We start from the raw sequence: 19633 nt of genomic DNA on the forward strand, positions 1-19633 counted from the left end.
TGGGTTGGTGGACTAGTTAACCCCAGAAATCATGGCCAATTACTGATTATGAAACTAAATAACAATCCATTATGTGCTTTGGTGCTTTGCGAGTTTAGCTCAGCTAAAAATCACCTGAAACTGGGCTAGTTTGAAGGGGAATATGGACAAAATATTTGTAAGTAAACCTTCCATGCTTCACCCTTGCCAAATGTGAGGTCTGTCATCACAATAACCCTGAGTAAAAATACTGGGATTTGTAGTTATGTGATTACTGGGTTTGGGGTAAGATGGGAAGAAAGCCTTCACTGCTCCTGACCATAACTTCTTGGAAGGTAATAGGGTGGGTGGGTGTGTGGAAACACTTAAGTTCTTCCCAGAGATAAACTTCACAAAAAGTTGTGATGGCTTAGAGAAAGGAGGGGTGAGGTGGTAGGAACTAAGTTTGCCTAGCTCTTTTCCTCCTGAACTCAGGAATGGTGGAAAGGAAAGCAGTGGAGATGAGAACCCAAGGAATTGTCTGTTTCAAGGTGGTTAAAATGACCGCAAAGAAGGAAACCCTAGTTTTTGAAAAACCACATTATCTTACTGTAAAAAAAAAAAAAAAAGTTGGTTTGGATTCATGTCTGTGTGGATGAGAGTAATCACATCTATTAATGATTGCCACCAAGACATTTGCAAATCTGATCAAAATCACCAGCCCAGGTAGGAATGACTGTCCCAATTTGGGTTGAATATCTGTGTACAGTGAGCAAAAAAGGTGGTTTAAAATAGAAAGTGACTCCCCAATGAGAAATGTGATAGCCCATGTGGTTCAGTAAGTCCTGGACAAGGGGAGAGTTTCAGTAGTGTGAGCATGGACTCGACCGGTGACGGTTGGGAATGGGCTCATTTTACTTGGCTTAAACCTACAGGGATTTATATTGCATTTAATTTCACTGGTTCAGAGGTCTAATGCTGGAGTCAGTCCATTTCCCCATCTTCATTGTTCTTACTCTGAAACCCATCATCCTGACCCATGATTGTCCACTGCTGACCTTCAGTCATTGCAGTTACAGGCTCACCTTTCAGGTGGCACCTGGAGCGAAATGCTGAGGGAAGCTCGGTGTGTTTTCAGGTGGCACCAGACACTGCTCTGATTCCCACGGTGTCTCCTGCTCCACAGGACAGCAGGAGGCCAGTTCTTTAATAGCCATATGAACATTACTTGCTGATTCTTCCATCACATTAGAGCAGCAAAATCATCCCAATAGTACTATCGTTATTAATTTATTACAATACTCTGAATTGCCTCAGTTTTTAAACAGCGTCTATGAAATCAGGGATGTGGGGGAAATACACACTTTTTAAATACGTGTTAATATGTTAAAAATCCCTACACAGAACCAAAAATCTCATATCACATATTGGAAAACACTGCTCTAGCTCACTTTTTTTTTTTTTTTTTTTTTTAAGTAAACCTACCACAAGGGGGGCTCAGATTCACAATCCTGAGGTCAAGAGTTGCACACTCTACCAACTGAGCTAGCCAGGCAACCCTGTACTATTTTAAAGATGTAAAATGGGTTTGCACCAATCTAGTCAACACTCTTTGGGCCCTTAGATTCAACTAACTGATTTTATTCAAGTCATATTTGTTCAGTTTATCCACATGTGTATCACCAAAGATTTGGCCAAATGCTCTCTTAAAAGCAAGGTGTTTCGGCTCCACCATCTTGCTTTCATCTAGTTGAGTGTTGTAAAATACAGGAGGTGATGCACTGCTGTAGGTGTTTTTTCCATAAGCCAACTAGAAGACATTAATAAATGTCTTCTCCCTCGTGAGAACAGGCTAAGCACTAGGGAGGAGTATTCTCAAGTATCCAGGTGGGTGTGTAAAATATATAACAATGGTGGTATTTTTTGAGAACAGACAGAGTGACATGGTGCAGTGACTTCGAACATAGCCCTCATTCAGTATTTACTATTCATCATCTGCTGCTATACACATGAGGGTTACAGTTGCCATCCTTGGCATGGTCATTGCTGAACGAAGCAGAGGTCACTCCTGGGTGTCCATTGTTTCACTGCAGTGTTCTTTTCATCCTCAGTCATCATAAGGCATGGGATGGTTAGGTCTGAGATCCAGCCTTACCCACTGCAGCAGAATAGGATCCTGGAGGACTGACCCAAGTACAGATGAAGATGATCCAGACTGGCAGGCAAATTTAGCTCTGTCCAGGAGACAGCTTTCAGAACTAGTGCTTCTGGCAGGAGTCAGGATGGAAGGGCACAAATCTCGTGGGAAATCTAAGTGATATGGAATCTGGGGGACAGAAGGGGCCTGAGGAGAGGCTTAGAAGTAGAGACAGGCAGGCATTCACTTCAAGGGGGGACTTGAAAGATAACCAGCAAGGGCCCCAGGAGGCAAGACTGAGTCAGCATCCAGGCCTGAGGAACAACTGTAGTGTCTATAGTTTACAGAATAGGAAGAGAAATGAATACACAGACCTCTTAACAAGAACTAGGTGACTCAGGCTAGGAATTGGGAAGGAAGAACATGGTCATCAGCATTAGAAACCACACCAGTGGTAACGTAACCAGTGGTTCAAGTTGTTGCCTGGCCTGATCCAGTGTTGCTCTCAGGAAGCTTAATTATCTCCTGATTCAGGTCACTCAGGCCAAGGAATGGAGTATGGCATTGAGCATGTAAGTGGCCCCAGTGATGGTGCAGGGTAAGAACTGGATCTCAAGTGTGTTAAGCAACAAAACTCGTGTTTTCCCCTTTCCCCCTATCCAAGAGAGATGGGAGAGACAAATACTTCTTTAAGATGGAGACCTAACACTAACTTTTGGGGGGGTGATCAGTCTGTTCACTAGACTAGAAGCTCCGTGAGAGCAGAAACGGTGTCAGGCTCACCATTGTACCCAAAGTGCCTAGCAGGGCCTGGTGCATGTTCAATGAATATTTGCTGAATATTTAAAGGAAGACAAGGATGGATGAAAAAATGGAGACACAGTCTCTTTAAGGTGGGTTATTCCATCAGGCTTGCCTGGAGTTTTACAGAAATACCCTTTGCCTAAACATTCTATATCATTTAAGGTTTTTGTTCCACGATACCCAAGCAATCTTCTGATTCAAGATTTAAGATTCTGATTTCTTCATACTGGATGGGATTCAAATTCAATCACTAGTACTTGTGTTTCCATGTGTCATTTTTAAAAAAGATTTTATTTATTTATTTGACAGAGATTACAAGTAGACAGATAGGCAGGCAGAGAGATGAAGGGAAGCAGGCCCCCGTGTCATTTATTATATTGACATCTGGTTAGTACCTCAGTGACATGTGGACCAGGTGAACTATCGGTTTCTGAGAAGATGGGTATCTAATCTGGTCTTCCACGATTGAGCTTTAGACCCTGACAGAGGATCTCTGTAGCAGGAAGAGAAGACCGATATATCATAAAAGCATCTGGCTACAGATCTATATTGTTTATCTCTCATATTGTTGTTGTATTTTTAAACATTGATTCTTAGGTATCCAGAATTATATTCCTTATGTTCCTTAAGTTCTCAGCACTGGCTTATATACTGGATCAAACATTGTTCACTCACACAAAGATTCATATTTTTGTCTTTTCTTAAGGAATTGAGAGGTTAGGATGCCTGGGTAACTCAGTAAAACGTCTGCCTTGGGCTCAGGTCATGATCCCAGAGTCCTGGGATCAAGTCCCACATTGGGCTCCTCAGTCAGCGGGGAGCCTCCTTCTCCCTCTGCCTGCCATTCTCCCTGCTTGTGTGCTCACTCTCTCTCTCTCTCTCTCTGACAACAGAAGGAAGGAAGGAGGAAAGGAATTGAGGGATCTTCCAACATGGGATCTATTTCACTACATGGCCACCATTAGTGGCTACTTGGAGTGCTGTCCCTGTTGATACCAATCTCTGTTGTCTCCTGACCAAGGGGTTTCATGTTATTTCATGTGTATCATTGGGCTTGAACTCTTTTTGTTATAATAAAGTGGAGAGGGCTATTATATTGTGTCCACTTCACCCAGGCATTTGTGTCACCTGCCTGGTGGGTGTCAGTGTGTGAGTTTGAGAACCTCACTCTGTGGGGGTGTGGGCGCAACTCTTTCCGCATCCTTAGTGACATCGACCATTCACTGAGCCCTTATTACATGCAAAGTCCTGAGCTAACAGTTTTTCATACATTATCTTTTTAATTCCTATAAAACCTTATGAGGTGAATATGGGGTATTACTTCCATCTTACAAGCGTGGAAGCTGAAGCCCAAAGATCGAAATAATACCCACGATTATAAACTTCTAACTGATAACACTGAGATTCAAACCTTGGCCTGCCTAGGTCCAAAGCTGGGACTTTTCAACTTTTCATTACATTGCTACCCTAACCAATAACCTGATAACACTGGGATTACTGCCTCCATACAGTGTTTACTCCTCTTCATACTCAATCCCTGGGGGGCAAATCCCAGGAACAGGGCTGAGCACTGCCCTGACCTCGCCATGGCCCTTGGCAGACACCCACTGCATGCCAGTGTCAGACCGAGCTATCACTTTGCAAGCTCTGAGAGCTACAGCTCGACTGGAGAGGGAGGATGGGAGGTGCGGGGTCACTGTGTCTCGGGCAGCAGCCCATTAATCACTGCCCCTGGCTTTGTGTGTGTGTGCAGCTGGGCTATGCCAGCACTGTCCCAGAGCTCTTATAAAGGGGCTCGAGCCCTAAGCTCACAGCTCTCAGACCTCTGAGATGGGCAGACTGTTGCTGTGGATTGGTGAGTGTGGCAGGTCCCAGCCCCCACAATATTAGTCCAGGAGATACCAGGCTTCCTACGTTTGTCACCTCTCGAGTGCCTGAGGAGCAGCCAGGGGCTCGGGGTTGGGTTAGATGGAGGTGGGATGGGACACAGTGAAGGGCTGGAAGGGCCCAGGCAGGAGTGATCGGAGCAGTGGTTCTCCAATCCAGCTACCCATTAAGTATCTTTACGCCCCGTTCCACGTTGGACCAGTGATACCAGAATCTCTAGAGGAGGAGCCAGAACATTACTACATTTTATACTTACAGCCAGGGGGAGAATCACTGGCCTAGAGCTTTTGCTGGGACTTCTAAGTCATCGTTGTCCCCATGCTAATCAGCATGTGTGAATCGATGTGGTGTTTGTTGGGGTGAATAGGAGCTTCGATAGATCTGGCAACAATGGCTCAACTTAGAGAAGAGGAAGCCAGTGAACGCAGCGTGTCTCCATGTGTGTGTCAGTGTCTGGCTATGGGCCCCAGTCCGTGGGTGCCCTGGAGGACCGGAGTGGGGCTGGGGCATGTCACTTGGGGAGAGCATGGGAATTTGAGTGTGATTCCATCCTTTGTTTCCTGCAGGCCTGGTTCTTGTGCTGAAACAGCACGATGGTAAGGACATTGTGTCATCTCCAGAGCTTCTCCGGCTGAGAAGTTCTCTGTGTGGAGTGTCCCCTGCAGATCCTCCCTGTCCTGGTTCCTGTGTCCCAGATCATTGATCTGCTGCAGTTCAGTGGAGGATTTTCAGTCCTGGCCATTTGTGTTGCTCTGTGTGCCAGGATGAGGATCCATTCTGATCAGGACTGCATAAAGCACTCTTTTCCTCCTGGGGCCTCAGCAGTAGGGGTGGGGGTGGGGGCAGACCTCAGGGTTGCTTTGGGCTGCGTTTGCATGGGGGTCGGGGTATTCTGGTGGCCAGGCCTCCCGGGCTGTGGTCACAGCGGTCAGCGGGAGCCAAGCTCCATACCCTCCCTTGGTCTCTGCCAGCTAACACATGTCCTCCCTTGCCAGGCGCTGCCTACAAACTGGTGTGTTATTTCACCAGCTGGGCACAGGGTCGCGCCAGCCCTGCCTCCGTCTTGCCCCAGGACCTGGACCCCTTTCTCTGTACGCACCTGATATTTGCCTTTGCCTCAATGAACAACAATCAGATTGTTGCTAAGGATCCCCAGGATGAGAAAACTACGTATGCAGAGTTCAACAAACTCAAGCAGAGGTGTGTTCATTGGCATGTGGGGATCATTTTTTCAGGAGGTCCTAGCCTCCTCTCAAGTGGGCCTTGGGAGCATCCCCGCCTGAGAACTCCCTGTTGAATAACACCCCAAGCTCATTCTTTCCTCCTTGCCCTTGTGAGGCCTTTGTTGCCTCTGCCTGGTAACCCCCAACTCACCCTTCAAGCCAGTGGGGCGGGGTTCATGTACTCATGCTGCTGGAGTGCTTCAAGGAGAGCCTGCCCATCACAAATGCTAGGGTCTTTATTACCATTTGTCACCTGCACCCCCTAGCCAATAAGCCCCACCCCCCCCCAGGTAAGGAGCAGGGTCTCCAATATGTTTGTATACCAGTGGCTGGGGGAGTGCCTTGGACACAGCGGGTGCTCATTAAGTGCTTGCTTAACTATTCCTCCCCACAACTCCTGGGTTCTCTCCCTGTCCAAGAGGAGGTCTGTCTCTGTGTGAATGATTATAGACAGCCAAGGTAAAAATTTTTGTCACTTGATCACAGGCTCCCTGAGAGCAGGGAGCTTGTCTGTCTCACTCTCTGTCGTATCTCAGTCAAGCACCTAAAGCCCTCAACCGCGCATAGTAATTGCTCAATAAGTACTTGTCACCTAAGAAAATGGAAAAGAAACATTTCAGATTACTTCTTTCTTCTTCTTTATGTGGGAGCATCCTGGGGATGAGGGGGGGTTTTGTGGAATTTGGACAAGCCTGGGGGGAACCTGGGTTGTGATGACCCATGGTTTGATTGTTCTCCCCTCTTTTCCCTCCTTTTCTTCCCTGTGCTTTGCTCTGCTCTCCTCTCCCTCCACCTGCCTTCCTCTTTCACTTCTCCACCCTCCCCCTCTACTTTGCACTGTTTCCCCAGGGACCCACTGCAGTGGGGTCCCAGGTTACCTCCATTTATCCCCCATCACAGGAACGGGGAGCTGAGAACACTGCTATCCATTGGTGGGTGGAATTTCGGCACTACCAGGTGAGACTGCAGCCGCCTCCCTGCTGTTTGAATTCCTCCAACGCAGGTATTTAGCCCCGCCCCGCCCCGTGCTGGGAGGGGCTCCTGAGAAGGGTGGACCCGCCTTCCTTTCCTCCAGCCACAGCTGTGTGCCCTCCGCGGGGCAAGAACCAAAGGGCTTTGTGGAGGTTGCGGTTCTGCAGAAAGCCCTCCTTCCCCGCCTCACCACGGGTCTCCTGCAGGTTCACCACTATGCTGTCCACATTATCCAACCGGGGAAGGTTTATTGGTTCGGTTATATCCCTCCTGAGGAGACATAAGTTTGACGGTCTGGACCTCTTCTTCCTGTACCCTGGACTGAGAGGCAGCCCCAAGAGTGACCGGTGGACTTTCTTCCTCTTAATTGAAGTAAGGCCAAGTCCGGCGGGCTCCAGGATCCAGCAACGATTCTATTTTTATCATATCTGGGCTCATGGCGCAGGAGGAGCACAAGGCCAGGGGCAAGGGCAGGAGAATGGTGGTAGAACATTCTTTTACTACCGTCATCTTATAAGTGTCAGGCGAAGGAGCAGGAGTCTTGTGGCTCTTCCTCTTGGTCACAGCCAGGTCCTACTGCAGCAGGCCAGCCCAAGTGACGCCTCCTTTCGGCAGCGGCCGGGTCTCCCTCAGGCCCACAGTCTGCAGCCGGTGCTCCTGACCCTGCCGGCCACGCCTCTACCCCTCCCTCTATTAAGTCAGCTATCGTGGTGGCTCGAGGCCACCTCCCTCGCGAGCCTGGGGAAGGGCCCGTGTCTGGCTCCCCTCTGTGTCCTCAGAGCCTGGCTCGAGGGGCTCTGTAAATAGTTTAACCGGCTGATACTTTCTTTTCCTGACGGTGCGGACGCCGCGTCCGCGTCTTTCTTGGTAGGAGCTCCTGTCTGCCTTCCGGCAGGAGGCGATACTCACGGCGCGTCCCAGGCTGCTGCTCTCTGCCGCCGTCTCTGGGGACCCACAGACCATCCGGACGGCTTATGACGTGCGCCCTCTAGGAGGGTGAGTGCGCGCTGCCTGGCGGGGCAGGACGTGGGAGGCAAGGAGGCAGCTCACGCTCACAACCGCCGCACCGCCCCCGCACTGCCCCTGAGTTCCCGCACAGGTGCTGGTGGGGGAGGGGGCATCCAGCTGAGGGACAAGGGTGGGGACAAAGGTTAGCTCAGCTCCACATAGCCCGGGCTTGCTTTAGGAGATCAGAGGTGGAGTGTAGAATCAGTCCCAACCATCACGTCCTCTTGGGTAGTGCGTTCCGCAAAGCCTTTTGCTGGGTCTCCCAGGCGAAGCATCCCGTGGGCCCGGCCTCTGCCGTCCCAGGGGACAGCTGTAGACATACGCTCTGCCGCCCATGGCTGGCCTCAGAGGCAAATGAAAAATCACCCATCGCCACAAATAACAAAAATAGGAAAGCCCAACCAGGCCCAGCTTTCCTAGCACCCGTCTTTGTGCAAGTTACAAAGCAGAGCAAAGAATAGCTCATAACTGACTTTTTTCTTTTTAAAAGATTTTACTTATTTGTCAGGAGAGCTAGAGAGCAGCAGGGGGAGTGGCAGGCAGAGAAGGAGAAGCAAACTCCCCGCTGAGCAGGGAGCCTGACCCTGGGCTTAATCCCTGGACCCAGGGATCAGGACCCAAGCAGAAGGCAGTCACTTAACCCATGAACCACCAGGCGTCACCCAGAACTCACTCTTTCTGGACATGCCAGCTCTGGGCTAATTTCTCAAACCTCAAGAATGGAGTATTTTACAGAGGAGGAGCTGAGGCCCGTGCAGAAGGAAAGAGAGGATGGGGTGTTTCTGTGTGTGATGACACCAGAGAGCTGGGTTTCAGTGTGGGGGCCAGGGGGAGAGACCCCGTGCGGCACAGAGTTTGTCAGCAGTGGTGTGGGTAGCCGGCAGGATTGAGGGAGGCTGACCCTCAGGCAGCTGGGTGACCGCAGCAAGTTAGTGAGCCTGTCAGAGTCACACCATCTTCAGCTCTAAAATGGAGACCACTGTGACACTGAGGCCATTGACCAGGTTGAAATTAAATGATGGAATCCTTGTACACCTTTACGCCTGTGACCTGGTAAGTGCTTACTGACACTTGTTCATTCTGAAAGTGTTCTGGAAGACTTGGTTTCCTTGGCGCCTCGAATGGTGGGAGGACAGATGCTCTTTAGCTGCTGTGGGCAGTACTGCCTTCCTCATGACATTTACACAACCTGTTAGTACTTGCGTCAGGCATGAGTGTGTTTCCTTCTGAAAAATTTTAAAAAGATTTTATTTATTTATTTGAGAGAGTGAGCGAGTGTGAGCATGAGCATGGGAGGAGGGGCAGAGGGAGTGGAAACAGTCTACCCCCTGAGCGGGGAGCCCAACACAGGACTCGATCCCAGGACTCTGGGATCATGACCTGAGCCGAAGGCAGATGCTTAACCAACTGAACCACCCAGGCGCCCCACAAATGTGTTTTCATGTCCGACTCCTGCCTACTTCCCTGGAAGCCCTCGGGATGACCCGGGTTCTGAGGCATGGCTGTCCCTGACCAGCAGTTTGCTGCAGCAGCTCATCTCAAGTAGATGACACAGAAGGGTGGGCAGCCTGGGCTGAGATGGGAGGGCAGCTTGGGTGGCCAGGGCACAGTTAGCTGGCTAGTCCCATGGTTGATCTGACTTGAAAATCTCGTTAGCCCAATCTGCTTATCTCCTCCTCTTGGCCTCCACAGACTCCTGGATTTCATCAGTGTCTTGTCTTATGACTTTCATGGAGGCTGGGAAAAGCTCACAGGGCACAACAGCCCCCTGTACTCTCTGTCTGGAGACCCCAGCTCTTCGGTAAGGAAAGACCTCAAGGGGCCCAGATGCCTTCCCTGAGCCCAGGGCATCGGCCCTCAGTAACACGGAGGGGTTTGTGTTCTATCTACCTGCAGGCGTATGCCATGAATTACTGGCGAAAGCTGGGGGCGCCCCCAGAGAAGCTCCTCATGGGCTTCCCCACCTATGGGCGTACCTTTCGCCTCCTTAAAGCCTCTAAGAATGGACTGCAGGCTGAAGCCGTGGGACCTGCATCTCCAGGAAAGTACACCAAGCAATCTGGCTTCCTGGCTTATTATGAGGTGACAGAAATAGGGACGTCTATCTGTTAGGGCTTCTCCATCCTCTAACAGGACAAGAGCAAGGTCAGCAGGGCAGAGGCAAGGGTGAGGACTGGAGACAGGACAAACAAGTGGTTTACCAGTGCAGGAGAAATCCACTATCAGAGATACTTCCTTTTTCTTCAGGGAAAGGTATCTGAGTCCTTTGTAGGGAATAAGGGGGCTCAGTCAAGTCCAAGTGCAGGGGGTGGCCCTTGGAATCTTAACTGATTACACAAGTCAATCCTGACTTATGACTATCTGGCCTAAATAAAAATAATATCTGAAATATATATAATTTCAAACATTTGCAAAAGTAAAAGAATAGTGTAACCCCCCCCTCCCCAACTCCCACCTACCCCTCCCCAGCTTCAATCACTAAGCTCTCCTGGCCAATCTTGTTTCATTTTCACTCCCTGATTCCCTTCCCTCCTACTACTGGATTCTTTAGAAGCAATTCAAGACTTTCCTTCCTACAGATTCTTTCTTCTTCCCCCAGTTCCATTCCCTTATTCTCTGTCTCAACAAAGCTTTCTACTGAGTGGAAGGAAGAGACATGGACCCAAGGGGATATGTATATGAGGGAGGATAATAAGAGAAACAGGGGGTGTGGCTTAGGGATCTGGAAAGGTCTCATGGAGCAGAGCTTTGGAGCACAGGAAGAATCCTGATGCACAAGAATAACAAGAGGAAAGGGCTTCCCAGGTAGAGGACAGCAGGTGCTGGGGCACATGGTGTATGTGGGTGCCTTAGGTAGGAGTGAAGGCACAGGGTCTCCCCAGTCTTTGCTCTCTGCTGGCTGGCTGGAGAGGTTTTCCTGCTAAGCCAGTGAAGGTTTTCCTACAAGTGATAGCATAGTGGAAATAATATTCTTGAACAACATTACAGCCAAAAAGATGTTGACGGAACCTTTAAAAAACCAGAGAGGAAGAAAGGAAAGAAAAAAAGCCTGGGACATGAGCTTCTATAACGGACTGGAACACTTCGACTTATTTGTGGCGTAGGATTTCCAGTACAAGCCCAGGCACCTAGTAGTCACTCGGATGGTCGAGTGGTTGTAATTACCTAGTTCTCCCTACCTATGAGAACTTTAAATTTATTGGAGTTTCACAAGCTAGTGTGATAACTACCGAGACTGGGCCCTTCAGGCTGATTTCTAATGAAGAGAAATTGTTTATGATAAATGAAGAGAAATTGTTTATGGTAACTCTTTGGAAGAGATCCGGGTTTGGTCAAGTGGGATAGGTTACTGTTTGTATTAGCATTGACGTTATTTAGCCAAGACCTGATTTGGTTTCTAAGGATGTTAGCCATTCCTTGGTTCTGTCTCCCTTTCCATCATGGACATTAGAGAAAGGGAACATGTTCTAGTAGGAATTTGTTCAGGAAAGAGAAGGTCCTCTGTGAGTGGCTTCCTGCTACCTCTTTGGTCTGCCTCTTCATACTCCCTGGGGAGGGGCCCTTGGTTTCTTCACCACTGGGAAAAGAGCAGCGTGCCTGCTGGCATTTCTCCCCATGGCTCTTCCCAGAACTAACCTGGTGATCCTCCGGGCAGGTTTGCTCCTTTCTCCAGAGAGCGACAAAGCACTGGATTGATTTTCAGCATGTCCCCTACGCCTACAAGGGGAAGGAGTGGGTTGGCTATGATGATGCCATCAGCTTCAGTCACAAGGTAAGACCTTGGTCCTTTCTTGTTCCGGCATATAGTTTTCTTCTGGCTCCCATGAGACTCTTATCTGTACAATGTGTGTGTGTGTGTGCGCGTGCGCGCGCTCATGTGCACATATGTACACGCATGCGTGTGTGCATGTACTGGTTGGAGGATAAAAAGGTGAGGGTGGCTGGATCAGGTGAGTCTCAGGTACCTGACCAACCTGGGGTTTCCTAATCCCGTCTATTCAACCCTCTCCTTTTGAAGAGAAAGAATTTTGGTTTTGAGGGGAGAAATGACTTCTTTCGGTTTATTTGGCAACAGTTTCTTCTTTTCTGTTTGGACCAGATAATTTCATAACAGACAAACAGCAATACAAGGTAGACCATGCTAAGCGTTCCATGAGTAGCACTGATATGTGGGGTAGGAGAGTCTGGGAGGGCCTCCTGACAGAGGTGAGCAGCAGGGGGAAATAAGGACATGGGGAGAGGTTCAGTGGGCACTGAAAGCTCATTCAAAGTAGGTTCAAAGAATTTGGGGGGGGCAGAGAATTTTTGTTAAGTGTAAGAGAAGGTGGTGAAGTGCAGGCTGGTTTATAGAGGGACTTGAATCCTGGTGAAGGTGTTTGGCCCACTTCTTGCAGGTATTTTAAGACAAAATCAGGTTTCTGACCAGGCATATATATGATCTGTAAGTTTGAAGCCTTTAGAACCTAACTCTGATCACCCCCTCGCCCCATGCAAGGGATGTTGAAGGGAAGTGAGCCCGGTGGGTTTCCATAGTGAATTACAACAGAAAGGACATGCCTTTGGTGATTTCCAAACCTGCCCGGGCTTTGGAATCATCTGAGACTTGACAAATATAGAAATTCTTGGTTCCATCCCTGAGTATTTAGCAGGTCTTAAAAAGAATTTGGAAACTGTTCTTAGTATGTCCCCATGGGATTCTGGCATTCTGAAAGCACTGGGGAATGCAGAGGTGTGCAGGGAAGATAGTGAGGGCGTGGACCAGGTGGTTGGAAGAGGAGGTAATTTTTGAATAAGAAATGATCAGGACTTGGCAACTGCCTGGATATCAGGGTTTATTAGATGTTCCAGTCTCTGGAAGAGATTATGCTGAGTGAAATAAGTCAAGCAGAGAGAGTCAATTATCATATGGTTTCACTTATTTGTGGAGCATAACAAATAGCATAGAGGATATGGGGAGATGGAGAGGAGAAGGGAGTTGAGGGAAATTGGAAGGGGAGGTGAACCATGAGAGACTATGGACTCTGAAAAACAACCTGAGGGTCTTGAAGGGGCGGGGTGTGGGAGGTTGGGGGAACCAGGTGGTGGGTATTGGAGAGGGCATGGATTGCATGGAGCATTGGGTGTGGTGCAAAAACAATGAATACTGTTACGCTGAAAAGAAATTAAAAAAAAAAAAAAAGAAGTTCTAGTCTCCTCTATTATGGGTGATGTAGAAGTAACAGGTGTCAGCTGTTCTTTGGGAGAAGTTTGGGGTAGGAAGCATCAGAGAAGGGCAGCATTCATGAAGATCCACCATAAGCTCCCCTGTGCCTATCACTGGGTGAAGCCTGCTGCAGGGAGAGAGGTAGAGAGAATGGCTTTCAGCCTCTAGGATCTTACTCTGGTTTGGGACCAGAAGACACACACAGAAAAATTCAATGACTCAGTGGAATTTGGAATGGAATTAAGAATGGATGGAATTAAGTTGGATGGAATTAAGAATATGATCCGCAGGACACGGGAGAAGTAATTGACCTACGTATGCTGGGGGAGGACCCAGGCCAGCCAGGATGGTGTCCTTGCTTTGAGGGGCTGTTACCATGCCTTGTAAAACTAGAGGGGGGCAGAACCCTGTGTGAGGCTGATTAAGGGATTTCATCCCAGAATCCCAGAGCTGAAAGAAACCTGAGAGATCATCATTGGGAGAGAATTATCCCTGGATTTCTCAGTGTTCCTGCGCAGTCTGGGCCCTCTGAGCAAAGGAAGCAGACGAGCTCTAATGAAAATAGGAAGCTGCCTCTCCCTCTCCCTCAGAGCCTTTGCTACAGTCCCAGATGTAGAGGTCCCCTCCTCAGAGAGGGCTTGTCTACGTTCCAGTGAGGCTCTCCCTCTCTCCGGATGACAGTCTGATTTGCTGGCTGTCCTCGATGAGCTCATGAGTTCAGGAGCCTGTGCTGACACCTTCCTGCATGTGGACGTGACTATCTGGCCTTTGCCATGTTATTCTCTGGGCAACTGGTGCACGAGGACCAAGGTCTAGGTGCTCTTCCAACTGTTCTGTTGCAGCGAGCATCACTGGTCTGTTCTCTGAACCAGAGATCCTGTGCGTGCACATGTACACATAAAGCTGGCAGGCTAATTTGTTCATTTGTAAGCAGGATAAAAACCCGGAGTTGTCTTAGTTTCAGCTGAGCTCTAATTGGGTCCCTCCTCCTTCTTATTCTACATTTGGGGAAAGCAAATCCCAGAAAGGAGGCCAAAGTGATTTGGCCAAGTCATGCAGCTATGCAGAGGTGATAGAGTCTGTCTTTTCCATCAACCCTGATAGAGAACACAAGCAAAGAAGTAATAGGACCCGGATTGGAGTCTAAACCCTGCCTTCTAGTTATAGCTGAGGTTTTAGAAATCATGGACAAAAGCCTTTATTTTCTTATCTGTGAAGGTAGTTTCTCTCTTCTTTATAGCATCATTGTGAGATAAGCTACATGGAAGTGATTCTAAAATAATATAGCAACATCTATTTAGAATGATGATAATGTTGATTAGCCATGGGATCTTGGAGAAACAGTTTTAAATATTTATGAACATTTACTTGGTGCAAGGTATTGCTCCAAATATTTTACAGGTAGGAACTCTTTTTTTTAAAATCTATTTTTAAAATTGTGGCAAAATATGCATGACATAAAATTTGCCATTTAACCCGTTTTTAGGCATCCAGTTCAGTACCACTAAGCGCATTCATATTATTGTTTAACTATCACCACCTAACATCTCCAGAACTTTCTCATCTTTTCAGCCGCTGGTAATCCCTACTCTGCTTTCTGTTTATATGCAAGTGACAACTCCTAGGACCCTCTGTGAGTGGAGTCATACAGTAGTTGTTCTTTCGTGATGACTTCTTTCACTCAGTATAATGTCTTTGAGCTCCATCCTTGCTATAGTGTGTACTTGTAGGAATTCTTTGGCCCCTAAACATGTTGGAAATTTTACTATCCTTTTTCACAAGTGAGTCAACTGAAACACATAAGGTTTTTTGTTGTTGTTGTTGCTGTTTTTAAATATTTATTTATTTGAGAGAGAGAGAGAGAGAAAGTATGAGAGAGAGAGAGAGTGCATAAATAGAGGGGAGGGATGGAGGGAGAGGGAGAAACAGACTCCCCTCTGAGCAGGGAGCCTGATGTGGGGCTTGATCCCAGGACCCTGGGATTATGACCTGAGCTGTAGGCAGTCGCTTAACCGACTGAGCCACCCTGGTGCCCAAAGGCACTAAGGTTTGTGTGACCTTTTCAAGATCCCTCAGCTAGGAAGTGGTTAGAGGCTGGATTCAAACACTGACTCTCTTGCTCCTGTGGTGTTTCCTGAGGGTCTGTCTTCAGTGTTTAGCCATTGTACCCAGTCAGGTGGTTGCCCAGCATAGCAGGTTGATTGACTACTACTTTTTCAGGCAATGTTCATAAAGAGAGAGAATTTTGGGGGAGCCATGGTGTGGACGTTGGACCTGGATGACACCAAGGGTGCTTTCTGTGGCACTGGCCCTTTCCCCCTTGTCAGCAAGTTGAATAGTCTCCTGGTGCAGAATGGTGAGTAGCTATTGCCTGGAACTGGGGTTAGAAGTTGTGTAACTAGGCTCTGGCTGGGTCCCTTCTGTTAGATCTGAAGGCTTTGGTGAGGCAGCATGACTTCAAAGGAAGAGAATAAGTTCTGATGTCAGGCCAGTCCATTTTCTTGGTTTAGAGGTGTGCTCCAAGTGACCCCTCTGAGCTTTGGTTTCCCTATCTGTAAAACAGGAATGATCCTTATACTCACGACATTATTACAAGAATGAAAAGAAATGAAGAATGAAAACTACGGGCTCATAGTTAGTGTTCAACATATGCTAGTTTATTTCTCTCTTGCCTCCTCCTGTTTTCATGGGACAAGGGCCAGAAAAGAAAGTCAGATTTCTTTTGCCATCTCATTGATAGTAGAGACTGCCCCAGTGTTTAGGAGATGGAACCTGGCATGCTAGAGCTGAAACATTCTTTGAGTTGGTTTACCCATCATTTTATACACCAAGAAACTGGGGCTCAGAAAGCTAACTAGTCAGGCTAACTAGTGGCCCTGCTAGTCAGGGCCAAAGATAGGACTCCAACCCAGTTCTTTACAAAATGCTGCCTAGAGTGGCCTCCTTGCCCCTTGACATTGTTCCTGGTGTCTCCTACAATGGGGGACACAAGAGGTTTCTGTTATTAGGACTTGGGGCAGCAAGGTCTTGTTGAATTCACAATCAGAGAGGTCAAAGTGAGGTGAGGTCTTAAGCATAAAAGACTGGCAGGCTCCCTAGGGTCATTCACCAGAAATCTAGTAAATGTGCTGAGTCCCCATGTGTGTCTGGGGTCACATTAACGTGATGAAGTCAAGGAGCAGGTATTCCATATGGTGGGATTTTATCTATGCCCTCAAGTGGGTATATTATAAAATCCTTCAACTCTGGATTTTGGGAGCATGCACTTCTGTTGTAGTCCTGCCAGTAATTAATAGGATGGGAAGGAAGCAGTAGGAGTCTCATCCTGTTCTGATGATTTTCTCTAGAGTCCAGCTCAACTCCTTCACCAGAATTTTGGTTCTCAACTGCTATGACTTCTCCAAGAACTGGCCCTGAAAGGCCAGCTATAACCAAAGCTTGGACCGCTGATATGAGGATTTCATTCCCAGGAGGAAAGTCTCTGGCCGCTAATAACCATGGAAAGTTTCAAAATATGACTACAAGAAACAGAGGTGGGACTGTGACCCCTACAAGGGAAACTGAGCCCTTTGGAAGTTTCACTGTAACTCTGGAAGGGAATATTGAGACCTTTAGAGAAACCATGACCAACGGAGAGACGACTATGATTCCTAATTATTTTTGGACCTCTGGAAGAACCATGCCCCGTGGAAAGAGGGCTATAGACTCTGAGATGATGACTATCCCCTCTGGAAAGATGACAGTCATTCCTGATAGGCAGACCAAGACCCTTAGAGAAGAGAGTTTGATTTCTGAGGTGGACACTGATCCCCTGTTGGATTATGTTGTTCCTCACATGGAAGCTGAAAGCAAGAGGTCATCCTCTGGTCCTGTCATCTAGCCCCAGGACACATTCCTCTTGCTTTTGACAATCCCTGTATTCCCATTACAGAAACAATTCCTCTGTCAATCTTATGACCCTTCCAACAAGTGCTCTCTCTCTAAGAAAAGAAAACCCAGAAAATTCTGCTGTGGGTCAAGGAGCCTAGGCTCTGTTGAAGGCAGAAGCTGGGAAAAGCCCTTGTCTTTTCTTGTAGGGAGCTGCTTTTACCCAGACATTCATAAACCCTTCATGGGTATGAGCAAACCCCAATATCAGTGAGATCATCTCTTTTCTGTTGAATAAACTGGAAACACAAGAATCCATCTGAGTTTTCTGGAGTTCTTTTCTTGAAATGACCTGTACAATACAATTGTCAGCTTCTGCCTTTCAAGTTCACTTTCCCCTACAGCTTTTTTTTTTTGGAAAGAGGAAATTTGTGTCTAGTCAGTACCAGTTTTTTTCAATGTGGATTATGTGTTTCCCTCTCTGCCTTGCACAACTACTCCCCTCATGGGTGGTCAGAGACAGGATCTCTCCCAGCACAGTTTCCCATAATCCTCTTTTTGACTCCAGTATAACATCTGCTCCCATGAATATATTAGAACTACTCTTGCCAATGTCCCTGGTGATACACATGCTGCTGATTGCAGTGACCAAAGCTCTGTTCCTACTTTCCTTGAGACAGCAGCAGCATTGACACACTTGGTCACTTTGTCCTCCTTGACACTTTCTTCACTGTACTTCCAGCTTTTGTTTTTACCTGACTGGTCATTTCTTCACAATGTTCTTTGCTGATTTCTCCTCTCATCCCGGATTGCTTCATGCTGAGGAGTACCGAGTCTCTTCTCTGGCTCTCTTTTCTTCTATATTTACAATCATACTTCTGGTGTTGTCATCTAAGCACATCACTTAAACAGCAGCTATAACATTGTCAAGAGAACAAAAGCACAAAAGAACATCTACAGTATCCTACCTTTCATGTAAGAAAAAAGGGGACAGAAAATACATGTGTCTGCTCATTTGTGCCCAAGTAATACAGAAAGGATAAACGGGAAACAATGAGTTTGGTACCTGTAGGAGTTGAGTGGAGATAGAGTGGAAAGAATGGGAGACTAGGGACAGGTTACCAGGGAAGGGTGGATTGATGCTTACCTGAGTACTCATATTTGTGTAATTCTGAATTTAGAACCACGAAAATGCTTCACATGATCCACAAAAGTAAATAAAATCAACCCCAAATTGAAATACAAAGAGTAACAAATGTATTTAACTGTGTTAAAAACACAAGAACAACATAATCACATTGAAGGAATTAAGGAAGGAAAGAACTAATCTTAGTAACTTTGGAAAATAGCATTTTGCCTCTACTGAAAAGCTAAAGACAAGAGGAACTATGAACAAATACAGTACTCTAGAAGATTTGCTGTTTATAGGTATATAAGTTAGCAGTTCTGAAACTGCCTTATGTGTATTCCAGAATTAAACACAGAAGGAAACATACTGTGGGTAAGAAGAGCCATGTTTCTCACAGTCAGAGAAATAGTTACAGATAGGAAAAAAGGAAAGGTAAGAATGAACCCTGGGGTGTTGGATTCAGATATATCAGCAGGAAATCATGATTTTAAAATATTTATGGATTAGTTCATATAGAGATTGATACGGAAATATGTGTATACAAAAATGTATTTCCTGCTTTCACCAATGGAAAGGGCTAGAGCAATGACATCCTAATACACCAACTACCTTGAAGAGAAGGTCCCTGAGCACCCCTTGAATAAGTGGGGATGGAAGACTGTGTATCTTGCTACCCTCTTCCCTCTCCTGGTAGATAATTTTGAGTGATGATTCTGGGTGGAAGGCACTGTGCTTAGCACAGAGGGTGAGATTTCAGAACCCAGGCTTCTACAAGACTTTAAACCCAGAGAAGACAAGTAGTCCACGATTTGTTTCTGATAGAAAGGAGTGGTTGCTCTATGCTTCACAGGCATGGCATCTCGTGCTGAGGAAGCCGACTCAGAGAGCTTATGTACTAATGTCTTGCTGCAGAGAGCTTATGTACTAATGTCTTGCTGCACTTGGTAAGTGCAGTAAGAGAGCCTGCAGTGTTAAGGGATTGACAAGAGGTCAGAGAAGCAGATGTGTGCTGGACATGTCCCAGGAATGGTTCGTAGATTGTAGGTGGGTGGACAAGGGGGCAGGACAGAGGCTCAGTGGGCGTAGCTAATGAGCAGGCACCAGTCATCTCCACACAGGAAAGTGAGCTGTGGACTTGATGTTAGGAGCTTTCGTCACTTTCTCATTAGACTTTTGAAGAGTGCCATGAAAGGTTTCTGTTTCTGCTTCTGTGAAGTTAGGAATGTTGCCACCAGGAGGCAGCAGCATGCAGGGTTACATTGTCTAGGCAGGCAGTGGACAAATAGGAGTGGAAGAACATGTTAGAATCCCTTTCTACAGAAAACTAAGTTGCATGTAAATCTCTGTCATTATCGTTAAAGCTGATATTTTTGTGCACATTGAGGCAGAGAGAACACGAGGACCCCAGGCTTAGAGGAGGAGGCTATGCTGAGATACAGGTTGAG

At 47.1% G+C, this 19633-nt stretch overlaps 1 protein-coding gene across 1 annotated transcript; it reads left to right on the forward strand.

Annotated features, from left to right (window-relative positions):
• The first annotated feature begins 3690 nt into the window (after positions 1 to 3690).
• OVGP1 (oviductal glycoprotein 1) lies at positions 3691 to 17377 on the forward strand. Its single transcript, XM_045081909.1, is given in 12 exon segments — positions 3691 to 5382; positions 5782 to 5986; positions 6910 to 6966; positions 7188 to 7353; positions 7853 to 7977; positions 9682 to 9790; positions 9886 to 10071; positions 11645 to 11761; positions 15413 to 15548; positions 16540 to 17067; positions 17070 to 17114; positions 17117 to 17377. Coding segments are annotated over 11 exon segments (1653 nt in total). The 5' UTR covers positions 3691 to 5382; positions 5782 to 5906; the 3' UTR covers positions 17221 to 17377.
• Positions 17378 to 19633: the final 2256 nt, after the last annotated feature.

This window comes from Mustela putorius, unplaced genomic scaffold (genome assembly GCF_011764305.1).
Source record: "Mustela putorius furo isolate JIRA1106 unplaced genomic scaffold, ASM1176430v1.1 tig00000585_pilon_pilon_pilon, whole genome shotgun sequence".
Classification (NCBI taxonomy): Eukaryota; Metazoa; Chordata; class Mammalia; order Carnivora; family Mustelidae; genus Mustela; species Mustela putorius.